The sequence below is a fragment of the Anopheles coluzzii genome, chromosome 2 (genome assembly GCF_943734685.1).
Source record: "Anopheles coluzzii chromosome 2, AcolN3, whole genome shotgun sequence".
NCBI classification, from domain to species: Eukaryota; Metazoa; Arthropoda; class Insecta; order Diptera; family Culicidae; genus Anopheles; species Anopheles coluzzii.
In genome coordinates this window covers 83,565,131-83,583,973 of record NC_064670.1, presented here as the reverse complement: position 1 = coordinate 83,583,973, position 18,843 = coordinate 83,565,131, and the positions used below count along the sequence as shown (strand labels likewise).

The 18,843-nt window shown below is 41.0% G+C and overlaps 2 protein-coding genes and 1 long non-coding RNA gene across 3 annotated transcripts in view; 1 reads left to right on the top strand and 2 right to left on the bottom strand.

Annotated features, from left to right (window-relative positions):
• Positions 1-302: 302 nt before the first annotated feature.
• Positions 303-1,299, bottom strand: LOC120947703 (DNA polymerase epsilon subunit 4). The gene is made up of 2 exons (XM_040363293.2): positions 838-1,299; positions 303-770 (listed from the first exon to the last, which is right to left on the bottom strand). The coding sequence occupies exons 1-2, from the start codon at positions 1,241-1,243 to the stop codon at positions 508-510; spliced, it is 669 nt and encodes a 222-aa protein (XP_040219227.2). The 5' UTR covers positions 1,244-1,299; the 3' UTR covers positions 303-507.
• A 1,494-nt stretch (positions 1,300-2,793) lies between these two features.
• LOC120952209 (uncharacterized) lies at positions 2,794-3,558 on the top strand. The gene is made up of 2 exons (XM_040371420.2): positions 2,794-2,956; positions 3,019-3,558. Exons 1-2 carry the CDS (start codon positions 2,910-2,912, stop codon positions 3,434-3,436), a joined length of 465 nt encoding a protein of 154 aa, XP_040227354.1. The 5' UTR covers positions 2,794-2,909; the 3' UTR covers positions 3,437-3,558.
• A 1,917-nt stretch (positions 3,559-5,475) lies between these two features.
• LOC120950346 (uncharacterized) overlaps positions 5,476-18,843 on the bottom strand; it is a 40,406-nt gene continuing 27,038 nt past the window's right edge. The window contains exon 2 of the long non-coding RNA XR_005751123.2: positions 5,476-7,051. This is a non-coding gene — a long non-coding RNA (uncharacterized LOC120950346). The remainder of the gene's footprint in view (positions 7,052-18,843) is intronic.

Genomic DNA, 18,843 nt, shown 5'->3' with positions numbered 1-18,843 from the left:
TGTGTTGGTGTATACGTACAGGATGGGGCATGCGATTCACGTACTAGTGTGCGTGACATCAATGCAACAAAGTAGCCGCCTGTGATAAAACAGCCGCCGTCTGAACGCAAGGTTCATATAGATATAATCATGGCGGCTATTAAATTCGTGCCAGTCTCCGTATTTAAAAATAACAAAAAATGCATAGATTCACCAATATATTAGGTGTGTGCTTGGGATATTGTAGTTTTAATCTAACGAAAGTTCCATCCTGAATTATTACATGTCGTCATTTTTCATAAATTTATTACTAAAAATTCAAATACAAGGGAAAAACTACTTTTTTTTATTCAGAAAGAACGGCTTCGGCCGTATTGCTTAAGGAAAATCTACTTCTAAACAGCAAAATTAAACAGGACAACGGTATTTTTGCAAGTAAAAGACACGTTTCTAAAAATAGCATGATATGTCTTAGTTTCTATTAGTCGCCAAACTTCTTAAACCTAGCACCATTCGTCCTTAGCAACTCTACACATTCATCATTCCTTCAAGAAACACTAGCGAGTCGACGTTATCTATTGCAGTTTCAACATCTCTCTTGCTCATCGTCTTCTTCTTTGAGGCAACCGTATGAAAGCTGGTATCTTTGGCCAATGTTTGAAGAAACAGTTCTGCCGCTTTTGTAACCAAGAATATCGCCTCGGCCGACACTATTCCTACTTCCGGGTCCAGCTTCATCATCTGTTTAATCCGAGCAAATGGAAACTGTGCCAAACGTTCTTCGGGTGATTCTAAAAGTATAACAAGTAAAACCGAACATAAGTCATGGTACAATCTAATAGCGGTCCTTCGACGTACCTTTTGTGTTTGCAGCATCGGTTGCATTTGGGTTAGGGACGCTCGATTCTACCACCTCTTCAGTTTCTGTTCTCTCATCGGCATTTTCCACATTTACATCGGGTTCCATAGGTTCTTCGAAATTGTCCGAAGTGACACCAGCGTTGCTCGAAGAATTATCTCCCTTTTCGCTGCTTTCTTTACCGAAATCGATGTCCTCCGAAAATACAAGATCGGGAGTTTCCTGCTCAGCGGATGCACCCGCTTCCTTTTCAGCTGCGCTTGCAGTATCTTTTCCGGGTTGTGCAGGAACATCTTTCTCCTCTGTCGACTTGTGGGTGGGTGCTTCTTGCTCAGAATTTGCATTTCCAAATGCTGCTTCATCTTGCGTGCTAAATAAATCCTCGGAATATTGAGCCTCTTCCATCCTGCTGCTAAATTTGTTTAATTTTAGTGTGGCGCCAAATCTCAACTGTCATGAAAAGGTAAACAAAGATAGAAAAAAACAAATCCAAGATTTTAGATTGCACACAGTGTGGCCAGATTATTTTGGCGGTTTTCGGTAGGCGCATCAAAATTTTATTGGTAGTTTTCGATAGGTTAAAACTCGAAACTTAACTCGAGTTAAAAGAAGTGAAAGCGAAAGAAGTGTTAAGCGGGATGGGGGAGGGGGGACTAATGCGCAAAATAAAAGTTCCATTTCAAAAGAATATGCATCCTTTACCTAGGATATGGATTAGATTTGGTTCAGCGGTTACACAAATAAAGGTCCCAAGTGCCAAAAATCCACTAAACGACCACTAAACGGCTTCTAAATGACTCACTCTACCTAAACGGAATATAGAAAGACTTCGTTTAGCAGACGGCAAACGACTCATGCATTCTAAAAATAGCAAAAAAGCTGGTGGCGCCATCTGTTTGTGGGATACCCAACCAGTTGAGCTTCCTCGCTTGGAGGAGAGCTTTCTCATTTCCTCTGTACTGTTGTATGGTTTCGCATTGAAGTTATGCATCGCTAGAACTAGAACGGCGATACGATTGTTTAAATACTAAACTCCTACGGAAACCACCAGCACTGAAGCAAGTGAGGTTTGTGTAATGGTCGTTGGTGTTGATACCCACGTATCTGACCACACGACTATTTATATAGATTTTATATAGAACTGGTTGGGGTATCCCACCAACAGAGAGTGCCACCATCTTTTTCGCTATTTTTTGAATGCATGAGTCGTTTACCGTCTGCTAAACGAAGTCCTTCTATATTCCGTTTAGGTAGAGAACTTGAGTCGTTTAGAAGCCGTTTAGTGGTCGTTTAGTGGATTTGTGGCACTTGGGTCAGCGCGATAAGGCCCGTGTCTGTGCTCCATCGGATGCGATTTTATCGGAAGGCCTGTCCAAATTTTATATGGGATTTGACAGATAACGTCGGACGTGCGATTTCGTCGTACGACGGAATCAAAAATTTTTGATTTCGTCGGACGCCGCATCCGATTTTATCTGTCAAACTAAATGTGTGGTGTTTTGTAGGAACAATCTCAAATTAATTTTCCATTATCGTTATATTATTCAAATCATCCAATTAATCGCAATATTATACGAAAAAGCGTTTGACAGCACGTGCGATAAAATCGCATGCGATGGAGCACAGACACGGGCCTAAGTAACAAATGAGGTTAGCAATCCTTGAAACAGCATCCCAAGCGTGACAGATGAAGCTCAAACGACTGAAAAATCAAATATCTGTGATTTTCGGTAAGATAAATGGAAAATCGGTAGTTTTAGGGCGGTCATCTGTGAATCGGTAGGCATATAAATGCATAGGCATAGGCAATGTAAATGAATTCGCTTCAAGTGGGCCACTTGCGGTCCGTTGAATTTTAATAAATAAATAACAAATAACAAATAACAAATATAAAAAATCGGTAGGCATATAAAAAATCGGTAGGAATACAGATAAATCTGTATTTCTGGTCACTCTGTTTGCAAGCTTCAACTTCACAAGCCAAAGCAAAACATAACAAAAATCCATCACAACATTGTGTAATTTTCCTACGAAATAGACTTTAATTTATTGACCATACATAAGTTTAAGCATGGCCCAAATGATAGCAGTTCGCAGATTAGCAGCACTATTGAAAAAGTAAGTGTGTTCCGGTAATAAACCCCTAACCAGCAGCATTACAAAATTGTTTTTAATTGTAGCACACATCGCTGCCAGTTCCTGCCGGCATCGGCCAACATTGCCAGTTCAACGACAAACCAAAGGCAAGAAAATCGCAAAGAAGAGGTCAACAATGAACCGATCAAATATTTCGGCAGCCAGGCATCTCGCTGGACGGCACAGCGTAGCCGGGAGGGCCCCAAGGGACAAGATATTCCGTGGTTTCAGCCGTACGTGGTAAACTTCAGTGTGGCAGTATTTCTCATCTACTTCTGCATTTTGCGAGAAGAAAACGACATTGACGAAGGCTTGGGGCGGTCGCTTTTCGAGCATGTTCCGGGACTGGAGGAAAAGCAGCTGATTCTGAGCTACCACTACAACAAGGAGAACGGTCTACCGACGCTCGATATCGAAAACAGAATGAAAGAGCTGGGCATGAACTTTGAAGCTGCCAATTAGAGCGGTTTGTTACAAAAAAAAGTTGATTTACGTTAAGTGGTTTTGCTGTGTACCATAATATCTAGCCTTTTGAAGTGTAAACTGTAACACGCGATAAAATAAATTAGTTTCCAAAGTGTAAATGCTCTTTCCGGTTATGATTTTCCCCGATTCACGTGATTATAATGGTTCGTACATAGTGATAGCTTTGTTATGTAAATTGAATACTTCCATTCAAACAGAAAAAATCCAGAGAAATAGGGAAAATCTTTTAAAAAGTTTTTTTACTTGATAAAAACAAACCATGCTTGCTTGTCCCCCAGTTGTGCTAAAAATAACCTGATCCTGGTTTCATTTTCGGAACTGTAAGCACCTTTACCGATCCTAAAACTGAACCTGAACCTATCTTTATCCTGTTAGTGATACCGTCTTTATCACAAGTTCGGCAACTGATACCGAATACAACCCACGTTCCATCTAAAATGCCCCGAACAAATCCTGTTTGAAGAACTGATCACTAAATGGAACTGGCCATGATACTAATAACGAAGTATTCCAAATCCTGAGCCCGCCCTTTGGACAACATTGCACTCAAAACACACCGAATGAAACCCATTCCCAAAAAATTTCTCAATCATTTCACTCATTACTGAATACGGCTTTGTCCATTTGGCACCGATCTCGATCATGTAACTATTGTTTTTGATATATGTAATTTACTGTACTCTTTATTGTACTTGTACTACTGTATTGTACTCTTTACAATTATTTTGCATTTGGAATCCCGGCGAAACTGATAAGGTTAGTTAGAATGACTATGACCAACGTCACTTACCAGGTGAGGGTGGATGGAAAACTCTCAGGACCTTTTGCTACCACCAAGGGTCTGCGCTAGGGGGACGGGCTTGCCTGTCTCCTATTTAACCTGCCACTAGAGAGGGCCATCCGCGACTCGAGGGTGGAGACTACGGGAACCATCTTCTATAAGTCAACCCAGATCCTGGCATACGCTGATGATATAGACATCATTAGTCTGCGGCTCTCCTATGTAGCAAAAACCTACCAAGGGATCGAGCAAGCGGCAGAGAGCTTCGGATTGCAGATAAACGAGGCAAAGACCAATCTAATGGTGGCAACATCAGCGGGCCTACCAATAAATAATCAGAATCTACGTAGGCGTGATGTACAGATGTACAGAGAACGCACTTTTGAAGTCGTCCCACAATTCACCTATTTTGGGTCAAAGGTCAGCAACGAAAACAGCATGGAAGCTGAGTTGCGCGCAAGGATGCTGGGTGCCAACCGGTCAGTCTACAGCCTGAAAAAGCAGTTCACCTCAAAGCACCTGTCGCGACGGACGAAACTGAGACTATATAGTACCTATATAGTACCAGTACTCACATACGCCTCTGAGACATGGACACTGTCCAAATCTGACGAAACCCTCTTAGCCGCGTTCGAGAGGAAGATGCTCAGAAGGATACTTGGCCCCGTATGTGTGCAAGGACAATGGAGGAGCCGCTATAATGACGAGCTATACGAGATGTACGGCGACCTCACTGTCGTACAGCGTATAAAGCTCGCCAGGCTCCGGTGGGCTGGCCATGTTATACGCATGGAAACGGACGACCCAGCCCGTAAAGTCTTTTTAGGCCGTCCACAAGGACAGAGGAGGCGTGGTAGGCCCAAATTGAGGTGGCAAGATGGCGTGAAGCCGTCCGCCATTAAGGCCGGGATAACGGACTGGCAGACGAAGGCGCGAGACCGTGAGCGGTTTCGGACACTCCTGAGGCAGGCCAAGACCGCAATGCGGTTCTAGCGCCGGATAAGTAAGTAAGTAAGAATTTTGCAAAGAATTTGGCTATTTGAGAGTTCTTTCGCCTTTTGTGGAACTAGTAGTTTGCTTCACTCTTCATTCGCTGGATAACTAATGAACGCATTTAATATATTTAAAAATTGAATCATTAAAAATGTACATATATTTTTACTACTCACATCCTTCAACGTTTTCCATCTTTTTAATTCAGTATTTAACTATAAAAAAATACACAGTTGTAACACCACTTTTGTAAAGTTATATATTTTTATTTGCTCTTCGTGTATACTTCACATCTTTTTCTACTTTTGATTGTTCACTTACATGCTAAATGCGGGGTTTAAAATTCTTTCCATTTATCATTTTGTGTTGTCTCAACTGCACTGTAATTGTGCTCCTCCTCATTATTATCAACTGCTTCACATGCTTTGCCTGCGCTGCATTACCTTTTCTCTATCATCTAATTTGTAGTTGCTGTTAGCAAACAGTAAAACGATCATTTAGTCACCTTTCGTTTTGGTGCAACAATGTGTGTCTTTAACCCCGGTGTCTTCTCAACCGGTGTCAGACCGAAACCTATTAGTATAGTTATTTAGCAAGCAGTATAGTATAATGGATCCTGTGAGTGGATCTGCGCAAAAAAAAAGAAGCAAAAGATTGCCAATAACTAAAACAAATGTATATAATTTATTTTCCTCGCATCAAATGTAATGTGATGTTTTGTTCCTCGCTTATCTATCATATCTCGCAAAAGCGCCATCAATTTGCGCAAAAACTTGAAAAAAAAAACACGCAATTGAATCACACGTGTGTTTTCTCGCGCATCTTTTGCGCAGGTGGATCGCAACGAATGTTAGCTTACTGATGCTAACCGTATCATGCTATACAACATCGCCCTATATCAAGCAAAACTTGTTCATTTCATAATCCTTGAGAATAAAAAAACACACACCTTTTTCATTGGTAATTGTAAAAGATTTGTAACGTTCGAAAATTTGAAGCACCTCGTCTTAGGTTTTCCCTTTTCCGACCTCCTGTGTTGGTGTTCGGTTTCTTTGCAATGGATATGGTGTTTGGAGCCAAATGAAAAAGGGATAAGCTAAAAGCGGATTCATTTTCCTCATCGTACAATCCTAAGCAATTAGCAATGTTTGGGGTATTAGTAGGAGATGTTTAAAAACTAAAATGCTGTGCCCTTCGCTGTGTCATCGTCCATGTCGGTGTTTAACGTACCAAAACAATCCTCGCATACTGTTTTGCTATCGTTAACCACGCGGATGGGCGATAACTGGCATAAAGAATCAGTGTGATACGATGGTGAAGTTAAATAGCTTCTAGTTTAGTAAAATAGAGCGTGTTTGTGTGTGTTGTGCTGGAGGAGCCAGTGTGCGGCCGTATCGATCCGTAGTTGAAACTTCAACCCAATGAGCCTCTACACGGATTGATTTGCAGCATTACACGTCGCCTGTTGTTGTGTCGTCTACCACGGTTCCGCAACCATCATACGTTAAGCGTTCAGCGTTCAGAGTTCAGTGCGACCAGAATGCGATCGCTTTCCACGCTGCGACCATTCCGAGATTCCAGATCCATCCAGTCCGTCAGTCAGTCTGCTAGTTCGATCCGTCCGCAACCAAACTCAATCCCGGTTTACGGTTCCCTTTTTTCCTATGGTGGGCTCCAGGTTTGGGGTAAGGTTGCGGGCGGCTCCAACTGGCCAGCCGAATAGCACCAAACAGGCCTTGGGGTGATACACGCCGTGTAGCTGGCACCGCAAATAATCGATTACGATCCTGTTGCTAGTAGCTGCCACAAAGCGATATCTGGATTTTGCAGCCCCAAACCAACCCAAACGAGGCGAAAGGTGTGCATGGAAGTAAATAAGAGAAGAAAGAGGCTTAAATTAGTTAAAATTCCTTACACTCATCAAATCACGTTTATTCGTTTTTCCTCCCCCTTTCCCTTCGTCGCGATCTTTCTCTACCCCTCCATTCATTAGCTGAAATGAGAGCGTCGGTTACCGTTGGTGGAAGAGGAAAGGGGGCCCCCTTTTACCGAGCCATGGCAAAAGGGCGAAATTTGTAACGCATTTCATTCGCTAATACGGGCTTGCTCGGCAATGATACGAAATGTTATGATCGTGAGTAATTATTGTTACCCCAGCGTGGAGCATAGGAGCGAGCTTGTAACCACTGCCCGAAGAAAGTATTCAATGGTGAGTTGATCGTTCATAAGATGCTGTTCAACAGGGTGCTAGAAGAACATCGCAAAAATTAAGCGCGATCGTGTGCAATTTATGGCAACTGCCAACCTGCCAACGCATGAGTTAAGATTTTTTATGATAAAAAATTTTTGTTATCAAAACTCAAAAAGCCAGCCAACACATCTCAATTAATGTTGCAAATTTTCTGATTGTTCGAACCTATTTTTTAGGGATTACAGTGAACCCTCTCTTATTTGAGAGGCGACGGGACTGTCGAATAAGAGGGGTTTTCAAATTACAGAGGTTGAAAGTGAATGAAAGGTCCATACAAACAAGAAAGAGACAGTATGCAGCCTTAACTGTTGCTATAGGAAACTGTGCATACGATTGCCAATTTGAGCATATATCATTCAATAACCATGGCAACACCATACACAAATAAGAGGGACACAGATTTCAGAGGTTTTCCAAATTAGAGGAACAAAAAAGTACTGGAAATCAAGGGACTGTGCAAAATGTTCAAATAAGAGAGGTTTTTCAAATTGGAGAGGTGTCAAATAAGAGAGGGTTCACTGTATTTAAAAGTATTTCAGAAATAAATGTCAAGTTCAAGGGTTCAAGCTTTTTTATTTAACATTATATTATATGTCGAAATGATTAGTTCAGTTTTATATGATATCGATTTCGGTAAGGTATATTTATTATAATATGTATAGTATCATTACTCCATGTACCTTGGAGTCAATAATGAAATTTAAATAAAAGAAACTCCTATAGGATAAAATATTTGATAAGGTAAAAGAAGAACCAAGTTTTTTACCATTCATGTTAAAAACTATATTAGAGAGAATATAAACACTGAAAAGTGAAATGAATGAATAAAACTGACATGAATAAAAGCACATAAGATTGTTGACGTTTTTCTCACATCTTTTTTACGTTAACATATTTATTCACTTATTCATCCATTCTAATCTACTCTATTCATTCATTCATTCACACCAATTATATGTTATTTAACTGGTTTTCAGAGTTTATGTTTAATTATTTGTGCAAATCATCATTGATGAATGAATAATGATGTTGAATAAGCCCAAGAATCAATTATTTCTACTAAAATTGAACCAATTATTAGCAATGTTGGCGCACATTTAGGTTTCAATGTACATCAAACTGATATTTTCATATATTCAAACGATACTTTAACGCTAAGCTCGGCAAACAATTTAAAAAAACAGGAAAGTTGCTGTAATGGAGGAAACATTGGCTTTTTCTAGATAGTGAACAAGTATTCCCCAATATACACCATACTCGATATACGCGATTTTCTTAAATCGACAGTTCTTCGAGCAAATTGTACTGGGTTGGCATATAAATTAGACAAAAAACCCTTTTAGTTGAATTTTAAAATCATTTTAAAAGGTACAAAATTGAAATGTTCAGTAGAAATTAGAGTAAATAACTAATTTATTAGTGGCTAAAACCTGACATTTCAAGCAAAATTATACTAAAATGAGCTATAATTTGACTGAAAACCTCGAAACTCGGTTTAATTCTAATATTCACTAATATTCGAGGTACGTCCTTGCTTCCGGTTCGCACAAATAGCGTATATCGGGGAATAATATGGGTTATTGTAAAATAGCAACCAGCAGATCTAGGATCTGTCTGTTGCAAAGACAAATAAGGCTCCGATAGAGGGTGCAGGGAAGTGGCATATACTTGCAACTGACCCTACCCTGATTAGAATTTAATTTGCAACGATTTAATCGGTTTTTGTAAGGTTTTTATCGCGACACAATAAAACAAAGGACGACATAGTGCACCGATCACGAAGCAACAGTTATCCCAGCTGTTACCACAACCAAAAACGAAGCGTTGATGGGGGTGATGAAACGAACACGAAACCAAAAAACGAGCAAGGGGTTGAATTTACAAAATTCACGCACGAGTGTTTAAATTGAAAAATAATTTTTGCTCCAACAGAAAATTAATGAGTTTTTCCTTCCACCACGATCTTCACCATATCTCGCCCGAAACTGCATGTTTGCTGCTGGCTGGGGCTGGCCAGTTTCGTGGTCTCGCACAATCGATGTTTTTTTACCGCCCCATCGAATCGTTGCGGTATTGCTCCCACAATTGCTTCTCAATCTCACCCTATTCTCCCCTTTACTCCTCAAACTTCTCCCAAGAAATGAGGCGCGGGTGCTCTTATTAATGGGTGTCCCTTTCGTTGCTTCTCTTTCTTGCGCTTGTTCACCACCACCAAGCTTCATCCAACCCAGCACACCCTCCCTTTGTGGGGTGCCCCTCACTGCTCACACATCGACAGCCATGGAAACATTCTTCTTTAATTTATGCTTAAGGGCAGCATCGTCATCACCAACCAACCCACCCACCATCGCTGCCTTCCTTCGCCTATGCGGCACCGGCTCGTTCGCGAGGGAAGCATGTGCGTCATGGGCCGCGATCGACATTGCATATCAGCTGGGGCAGAGAAGGCGCGCGGGGTAGGCCGCCGCGATCATTATTAACTGGGCAAAAAGGAGAGCAATACTAAACCGCGAACCCGGAGCAATGGCCGGGCCGCAACGGGGAGAGAAGCAGCATCGATGCAGGCAATGTTCCGTGGAACCATAAAGCTGTTTCCAATTTTCATTCCCTCCACACGCCGGTTTGGGGAGGGTGTTGGTGCTGGTCGTGTAATTTTCGTGCAAATGAAATGAGGCATCCGAGTGCGAAAAGGGTACGAAACATCACCACGGGGCGTTAATAAACCGGTCCGGAAGTTTTTATAATGAGAATGTGCTCATTGTTGTGGTACTATCAAACTTCACCTCATCCCACATCCCAAAACTATCAGTTTTATCGTGCAATGAATGGGGCGCAGGGCAGGGGTGAATCTGTTTCTGTTAAAAGACAGGAACTGCCATAATTTATCTCCAGACATCTGAGCGCACCTCCGCGCACGGTGAAATGTAGATGCACTAAATGTACACGATGTGTTCCACCATCCTCGGCCCAGCATCTGGTATCGCCGGCAACTGACCGAGCCTGCCTAAACCTAGGACCCTGGCGGGGACGGTGTGCAGTAGGGCTGAAATTACGAACCGATCTCTTAATGTTACTCGGTCACAAACCATGCAGCACAGTGCAGGATAGATGGAATGAGTTGCGGATAGCCTCGCACAACCGCACAAGAAAGTTGATGCATTCCCGCGGGCAACAAAAGTGCATAATTCACCCCTTATAATAATATGCACTAGGTGGCGGTGATTCGTGGTGCGGGTGCGGACAAAATGAGGCATAAATAATAATAAGCAAAAATCAAAGTCAAAGCACTTATAAACACACATACACATGCACCTACAGCCCCATCCATTCCATTGGACATGGGCAGGAAAAGCCACGGGGGAAAAACCAAAGGATACGCGCCCGAGAAAAGTGCAATGTGGGCAACCACGGGAAAGATTCTTTCACCCAACAACTCCCCCTATCGCTCCCCCATCACCCGTGGGTCCGTTGACCCACCCGCCGTTACCATTGCAGAATCCCGGCAAAAAGGTCACGTCAACGTTTGCCGGATTAAAATCGCACCAACCGGGGCAACAAGGCGAGTTACGATGAGATACGAGATGACGGCGGAATGGCAGCAAAACGGCCCGGCGCAAGCAAATGAGCAAAATGAAATAAAATAAAAATGAAATGAAGCTTATAAAGGGAGGGTACCGCATTGCAAATGGAGTGGGCAGGTTGTGGCTGGATGGTAATTCACGAAATATAAACCCAAGTCCCCAGTCGATGCCGGGTAGTGCCAGCAATCCATCCAACACACGAAAAGCAACACCATGCCGTAGCAGAATCCGCGGAACGGAGCAGAGATGATTGGGTTTGCGGTGAAAATACACGTAATTACCTCGGGTGGACAATTATTCCGGTCAGTCGCTTCAGTCGAAGGTGGCAGGCGAACAATGGGCCCGGTAATTGTGACCATCAGATATGGAGTTTCGTCATTGCATGTAAATACAATTTGGTGTATTATGTGCATTTTTTTAATAAATAAACAGGTAAACTATTGGATACAGTGATTAAATGATGATTACATTGATTTACAGCCTTTTTCGACCAATGTAAGATCAAACACTCTTCTGGATAGCAAATGTGTCAGAATAATGATATGCCAAGATTCTCAATTAGTACTTTTATATTGCTAGTTCCGTTGTAAAACGGAAACATCATATTATAAATCATTCATGGCATTCATTTCTTACATTTCCATCCACCGATCCGTATCCATCAATGGATCAGTGAAGAACAGATGGTGATATATAGCGCTATATATCGATGGTAATATATAAATATGCTCAACAACCACTAAAGCTGTATTATGGTGCTTAATACAACATATTGAAAAATAGCTTAAAACAATTAAAAATAATTTCCGTAATGGAATTTTAATAGTTTTACACATTTTAAGAATGATATGAGGCAATTTGCTGTTTGAAATTATGCCAACATAATCAGTCTAGTTAGAATGACAATGATCAACTTCATCTACCAAGTGAAGGTGGTAGTAAAACTCACACAAGATTTTGTGAATACCAATAAGGATTTGCGCTAGGAGAAAAATAGCTTAAAACAATTAAATATAATTTTCGTAATGGAATTTTAATATTTTTACACATTTTAAGAGTTATATGAGGCAATTTGCTGTTTGAAATTATGCCAACATAATCAGTCTAGTTAGAATGACAATGATCAACTTCATCTACCAAGTGAAGGTGGTAGTAAAACTCACACAAGATTTTGTGAAGACCAATAAGGATTTGCGCCAGGGGAATGGATTTGCTTGTTTCCTACTTCACTTGCTACAAGAGAGAGAGAGAGAGAGAGAGCAATCCGTGACGTCGCAGTATGGACGTCGAATAGCGTGCAAGGATACTGATTATCTGCCGGTAATTATATAGCATGTGAGTTTTCACCTCAAAGAACATATAGACATGTTTGAAACTGAAGTTGTATGGTGTCTGGATACTTCCAGTTTACACATGTGTCTCTGAAATCAAATTTGAACCCGTTTATCGAGAAAGAAAGATAGCAATATCGTTGGAAACTTCAATTATGATCTTACCTCCATCAGCAGATCGCTGAAGTACAAGAAACTAAAACTGAATATGAATAAAACGAAGATGTTGATCATTTCAAATAGTCTGTTAAATGCACAGCAATTAAAATAGATGGGAAAATAATTGATGTAGCCTCAGAAATTAAACATCTTGGCCTCAGATTGCGCTTTAGTTCTTCTATTGATGATTTGATTAATAAAATGGCCAGCAAGATTGGCGATCTCACAAGACTTAGAAATTATATTAATTTGGCGGGAAAGATTGAACTATACAATATATTAATCGGGTCATACATTAATTTCTGTCGTACTATACTTTTTCTGTATTGTCATACTCAGTTGCCACGACTTCAGAAGATTCAGAACAGAGGTATGAGAGCTGTGCTAAACAGTAGTATTTTTACCACGTCAGTGATTATGCTTAATATTTTTCAATGGATGTCCATAAGGCAAAGAATAATCTACCTAACAATGTTGTTCATCTACAAACTACTGCATACCAGTACACGGGTGCGGGAAAGCATGATCCGGGGTAACAATATGGAACATGCATATGGAACACGCAGATGCTTCCTAGAATGTTATCGTCTAATGCAGGAAACTGTTTGTTATTTACGGGGCTCCAACTTTTTTTTTAATTAATTGCCATGCGAAAATATTGTGAACAGGTGACCCCCGAGATAATACTGTATTTGGGACAGAAAAAATGTCCTAAAGCAAGGCGTTAGTCGAAAAAGCCGCATGTAAAATATGTGTCAATATTAAGTTCGACAGTGTTTTAATTCTACTACAAAAGTCGTTTACATGATATTAATATTCAAGATTGGATAGTTTGGGAATCTTTATAAATGTATATAGAACGGTTATCAGCAATAAATTAAAAATAAAAATAAATACAGTTTTTCCCCAAGTTACGCAACACTCGAGTTACGCGAATTCGAGTGACACGAATTTTTAGTTTTGACAATGCATACGTCAAATAATTTCTTCTAACTATTGCCAAATTCAAAATAAATTGCAGTTTTACTAAAATGTTTAAAGTTTAATGAACTTTAGATTATTACATTTGATCATAAGTAACTTTTCATCCTTCCTATTTGGGCTGAAATTTGAAATATGGTGCTATTTTACTTACGGAATTCGCGTAACTCGGAGAAAGACTGTACATCAATTTCTTCAAAATGACAGATTTTAACTGTCAAAATCACAATCGTCGTACCTGCGAATCGCCGTATCTCGAGGGGGTCGTATGTAAATGTTTCCATAATTTCACAGATAGTCATGATAATCAATGTCAAATCAATAAAAATGTATAGTCCAAGCACTATTTGATCACTGTTTGTCACAACAATTAACAAGAAACTAATGTGACATACATAAAAAAGTAATTCAAATAACAGAGTAATATTTTGTTATCAAGTATTATCGGTTTCCATTTGAATGATATGTTTAGCATATTGCTTAACAACCTCTTTATACTATTTGATTGGGGAATTTTTAGAAGGTGCCGTGTGAGAATCAGTGAGTAGTTTCATTTTTAAAACGCCTAAACACATATTGTCCCACTCGTGAAGAGAAATTTAGCATAAAAACACGCAAATTCACCAAACCAAAAGCAAACCTCAGAACCCACGTAATCAAAGGTAATGGAGAAAGAAGAAAATGAAGTATCCACCGGTTTGATTACCAAACAAAGAGATGGAGCAAAATAAGTTAGCACGGGTAAGTTTTACCACCGTCCAAATTGAGAATTTTCTTGCAACCTTTTGCTTGGCTCGTTTCGTTGGCGCATTCGCATGCGGAGGTAGGAAGCTGCGTACGTACTGGAGGGAGCTACGCAGCACCCGGAAGCCCCATAACAATTCCGCACCTTTCCGTATCATTGTCACAAAGCGTAGCGGTTCATTTCGAGCTGGCCGCCCCTCTTCTCGCTACTCGGCCGGCTGCATCGAAGTTAATCCTTTAATTTTGCATTAATCTTTCTACCTCCGTTCCCGTGCTGCAGGACAACGCACAGCAAACGTAGGGAATGGTACCGGGCAGTTACATTCAATACTGTCCCCGTAGTCCGGGCCCGTACTACTCCTGCATTGGTATTGCAATGGGCGGGATAGCTAGCGCTTTTTCTCGTTACTGCTGCTGTCTGCAGTGTTCTGTCCGGGCGAGGGCCGGGACCGCTAGCACGGGAATAAATTATTCCAAAACCATAAACGTATTTGGTGCAGCTGCCATAAGAAACCTTTATTATCGAGCATTGCCTTATTTTGCCGTGTTGGATAAATCTGGTTCCACCGGCGAGCGGGGATCACCCCAAGTGGAATCCATCAACTTCTTACTTATTTCAAAATTATTGTAAACCGCTGCCACTCATCGTACTGCCAGCTCTGTTGTGTCTCTGTGCCTTTTCCTGCTCGCACCGGTGGATGCTGGATTCAACGCTTTCCTTCCATTTAGAGTCGTTCGCTACTGTTTATCGGCGTCCTCTGAGAGCACCAACTTATACATACAAATGATCACAGCTTCCCCATTCTGTCTTTCATCGATCAGGGTTGATCCCTTAAGCTTTCCACCTCGTCTGTTACCTTCGTCAGTCACCATCGCCAGCGTCATGCGGAAAAGCACCTTATCAATGTTTCTGAGCACTATAGTTTTTTTTAATAATCAGTTTGAAGCGGTTTTTATCTTAATTTAAATCGAACAAAAAACAGTTTACGTTTTTTAAGTTTACAACATTTACGCAAGTCGTTTAATTTAACACATGTCACAATTGCATTAGAATATAATATTGATAATAGTCACATGAAAAAGTTGTTCAAAAATTAATTTGTTGTAAATTCTGTGCATCATTCACCTCTGAAATCAATAAGCCCCACGCATTGGATCCGTGTCGTTTGGAATAATCCGTGTCATTTCTTTACCGACCTTTACCATCCATTGTTTTGCTCATCCAGCTCTAATCGAGAAACGTGTCGCGGTGCCTATGGAACAAATCATTCTACGAAAGCGACCAGGAGGCTAGATTTTCAAGTCAGCCACAGTGCTAAGCGTAGTCGTCAATAGTTTAAGAAGATTTACAGGCTCGTTCGCACAATTCACAGCTCCGCTACCATCTCACCAGTCTTACCCTCCTTTCTGGGCGATGCGTTAAGCAGCATAAATCTTTGCCACATATCGCCAGATCACATCCCTTTTCCACTGCAATGCGTTGTATTTATACGTTTGCGATCAACAGTAATAAGACAGTGTGGCGGTAGTGGCCGGGAGAGAGTGTCCCCTCTAAACTCTTATCCCCCCGCAGAGAGCCCTCCCCAAACGACGCAGAGAGACGACGCAAATCAACCCGCAAAAACTGACCGGCAGACCGACCGATCGACCGGCCGTACCATAATAATGGGCATCTAGAAGGAGCCCGTGCATCACATCCACCAACCAAGGGATGCCGATGCATTGCCATCGATCGTCTTCGTCGCATTTCCAACCGGGCGCTCAGTATCGACCGCGATCGATTCTCGGTTCTGACAATTCATCGCCAAGGATTGTCGTGCAATGAGTGCTGCGCGTTTGTTTCCCCCGTTGCGTTGCCTGCCTCGCTTGCCAGATGCAATATGTAAAATAGTTCTCCAGCCATCCCGTACCTTCTCTCTCTTATTGTCTCTCCTCTAGCCCAGTGGTTTGTTTGATTATTTATATTTTTTCTCGTAGTATCTCGCTATATTCTTTATTGAATTATTTCATTCCCATTGTATTCGAAACGATTTTTCCGGCGCTGTCGTCCCCTCACTTTTAAGCAGCTTGACAGTTTTTTTTTGTTACTTCAGTGCTCCTTTGCTTTTGCGATCGAGCACACAGTTTTTTGATGAGATTTGATAACTGTTTGACTGCATCTGCATCGAGATCTCCAAATTATATTTTAAATTTGCATACATTTTGGCTAACGTAATGCATATTTATGCTCTTATTCATTCCTCTGCAGCGTTCTAGAAGCAATTATAAATTAAAATTAGACTTTTGCAACGTAATGGAATAAACTTAAACTTAAACTGGAAGTACAAAAAAGACACAAATAATCCTTATTCTAAATTAAAAACAAAAAAGATAAGCCCCGAAAGCAGCATCATTTCACACGAGGTAAGCAAGTAACTCATTCCTTTCGCAACAAAACTGGCACGCTGGTCCAGTATTTTGCTGTACCGTACTAAAGGACAGCTTTAAATCCCATACGCTCTGTGGGTGTAAGCCAAAACCTTCGCCCAAACGCCTGCTCGTCTGGCAAGATCGACGGGATCAAGCATAACAGCTTCACGATCGCCCTCGAGGCTACTCACACCATGGCGAGAGGAGAAAATCAGCACAAAACCCACCAGACAGACCGCAGCCTGGTACGAGGTGCGCAAAACTTATTTCGATAATTATTGAATAATAAATTACACCTACAGGGTCGCATTATGGCGAATCGATCCGGAGGATTAAGAGAAGCCACCATGAATCGTTCAAGATCGACGGACAACGGTGGAACAACTTGTTTATAAGCGAAGAGAAGGGTGGTGGTGGTAAAGGCATTCCTGCTCGAGGCTGCAGTTTACATTTTGCAGTTCGTTTTTTTTTTGTAAGATTGCACCACTTCATTCGCGCCTTGCTGATGCTCGTGTTTACCACCTTGCTTTGGTGTCCTTTTTACCTTTCACACTATGGGAACAGTGAGTTACGGGTGTGTCCGAAATAAGGCGATAAATTAATTAATTCAATAATGAATGCTAAGCATCTTCCTGCATTTTCAAACATTTATTTTTTTATTAAAAAAAAAAAGACGAATAAAGAATAATTTGCGGCATTTTGGGCACAACAAGCTTCGCACAGTGTCCCTTCCTCTTTACGAAGAAAGAAAGCTAAAGCAAAAGGATGTTACATTCATTCATCCAGCGCAGTAAATGTCCAGTATCTCTCGATTCGGCCAGAAACCACTCCGGAATGTTATTTTTTGCGTAACAATGTCTCACTTCTTCCCTTGGCGGCGGGATGGTACACATCTGTACTCCACACTATCACTGATTTACACGCTCCAAAATGTGGCACTGTTTCATGTTCGCGAAGGAAACGAGTTCGTCCTGATTAAATAATTAACGTTCCTGCTTAATTGCGAATCATTTCATGAATCAGTTTCCGTGAGACTATCAATTGCATCACGTCTCGGCAGGTATGTAAACGTTAATTTAAGTAATTGGATATTTATTTATTATTGTTTCACTGTTACACTCTTATATGTGCGATTCGCATCGAGCAAACGGTGGAAAGAAACGTGAAAGTAAAGCGTAAGTCAAATAAGCTTGGGGTAATTTAAAAAAATGTAATTACAAAACTTGTCTTAAATTTCTAATGTATATGCAATTTTCAAATAATTGAAACATTGTAGTTAGCATTGAAACATTGTAACATTGTAATGAATGAATAAATAATTAAAATTTAATATCGTAATTATAACCTAATAATTGTACATATTATGGATCTGGGTTTGATTGTCAATAATTAACTAAATTTTAAAATTACGACCGTCCTTCAGTAAATAAATAAATAATCAACACTCAATTTCGCAGTGCTATTAGTTTCATGGTTGTAAAAAATGGTTGGTGATGATTGTAAAAAAAAAATACGATTTTTAACGCTTAAGCCTCGTGATGATCCTCGAACTGACATCACGCGGCTTAAACGAAACCGCATTAACACTACATAGCAGACGCAAAAGATTAGCTTTTACGACACGTTACCCGCCCATTGTAATGAAATGCACGAAGGTTCAATTATCATCGTCGAATGAACAAACTTGAACAGGACCACAACAAGAAACACCCGAAATGAGAGCAAACTGTGTTCCAATTGATGCGAAGCCTTCGAAATCGAATCATTGCGCTAATTGGGGCCGCAAACAGCCGAACGTCGAGTCATGAGCTAAGATTTAACTTATTAATTTGACACAATCCCCAAAAAATTAGGGCTTTCGTCAAGGGGAGAGAGAGAGAGAGAGAGAGGGAGCAAAAAAGGACATCCGACGACGGGTGATGAGAGCAGCATTAGCGAGGGGCAGCCTGTAGCAACCACCCATTTAGCATCCGGCCAACGGTGGCCCCAGTCGCAGCTAATCGGGTTCACATCTGTACCGAGCAGTGTGCTCTCATTTACATTACAGATTATCTACACTAATTGATATGCGGATATTTTCGTCCACTGATGAACCACGTGATAGGTGGGCCACACCACACACACACACACACACACACACACACACACACACA

Bases quoted from the DNA above. Each gene is read 5' to 3' on its own strand.
- LOC120952209 (XM_040371420.2), top strand. From the start codon at position 2,910: ATGGCCCAAATGATAGCAGTTCGCAGATTAGCAGCACTATTGAAAAA. The intron at 2,957-3,018 runs GTAAGTGTGTTC...TTTTAATTGTAG, and splicing joins TTAGCAGCACTATTGAAAAA to CACACATCGCTGCCAGTTCC.
- LOC120947703 (XM_040363293.2), bottom strand. From the start codon at position 1,243: ATGGAAGAGGCTCAATATTCCGAGGATTTATTTAGCACGCAAGATGAA. The intron at 771-837 runs GTACGTCGAAGG...TTATACTTTTAG, and splicing joins CGATGCTGCAAACACAAAAG to AATCACCCGAAGAACGTTTG.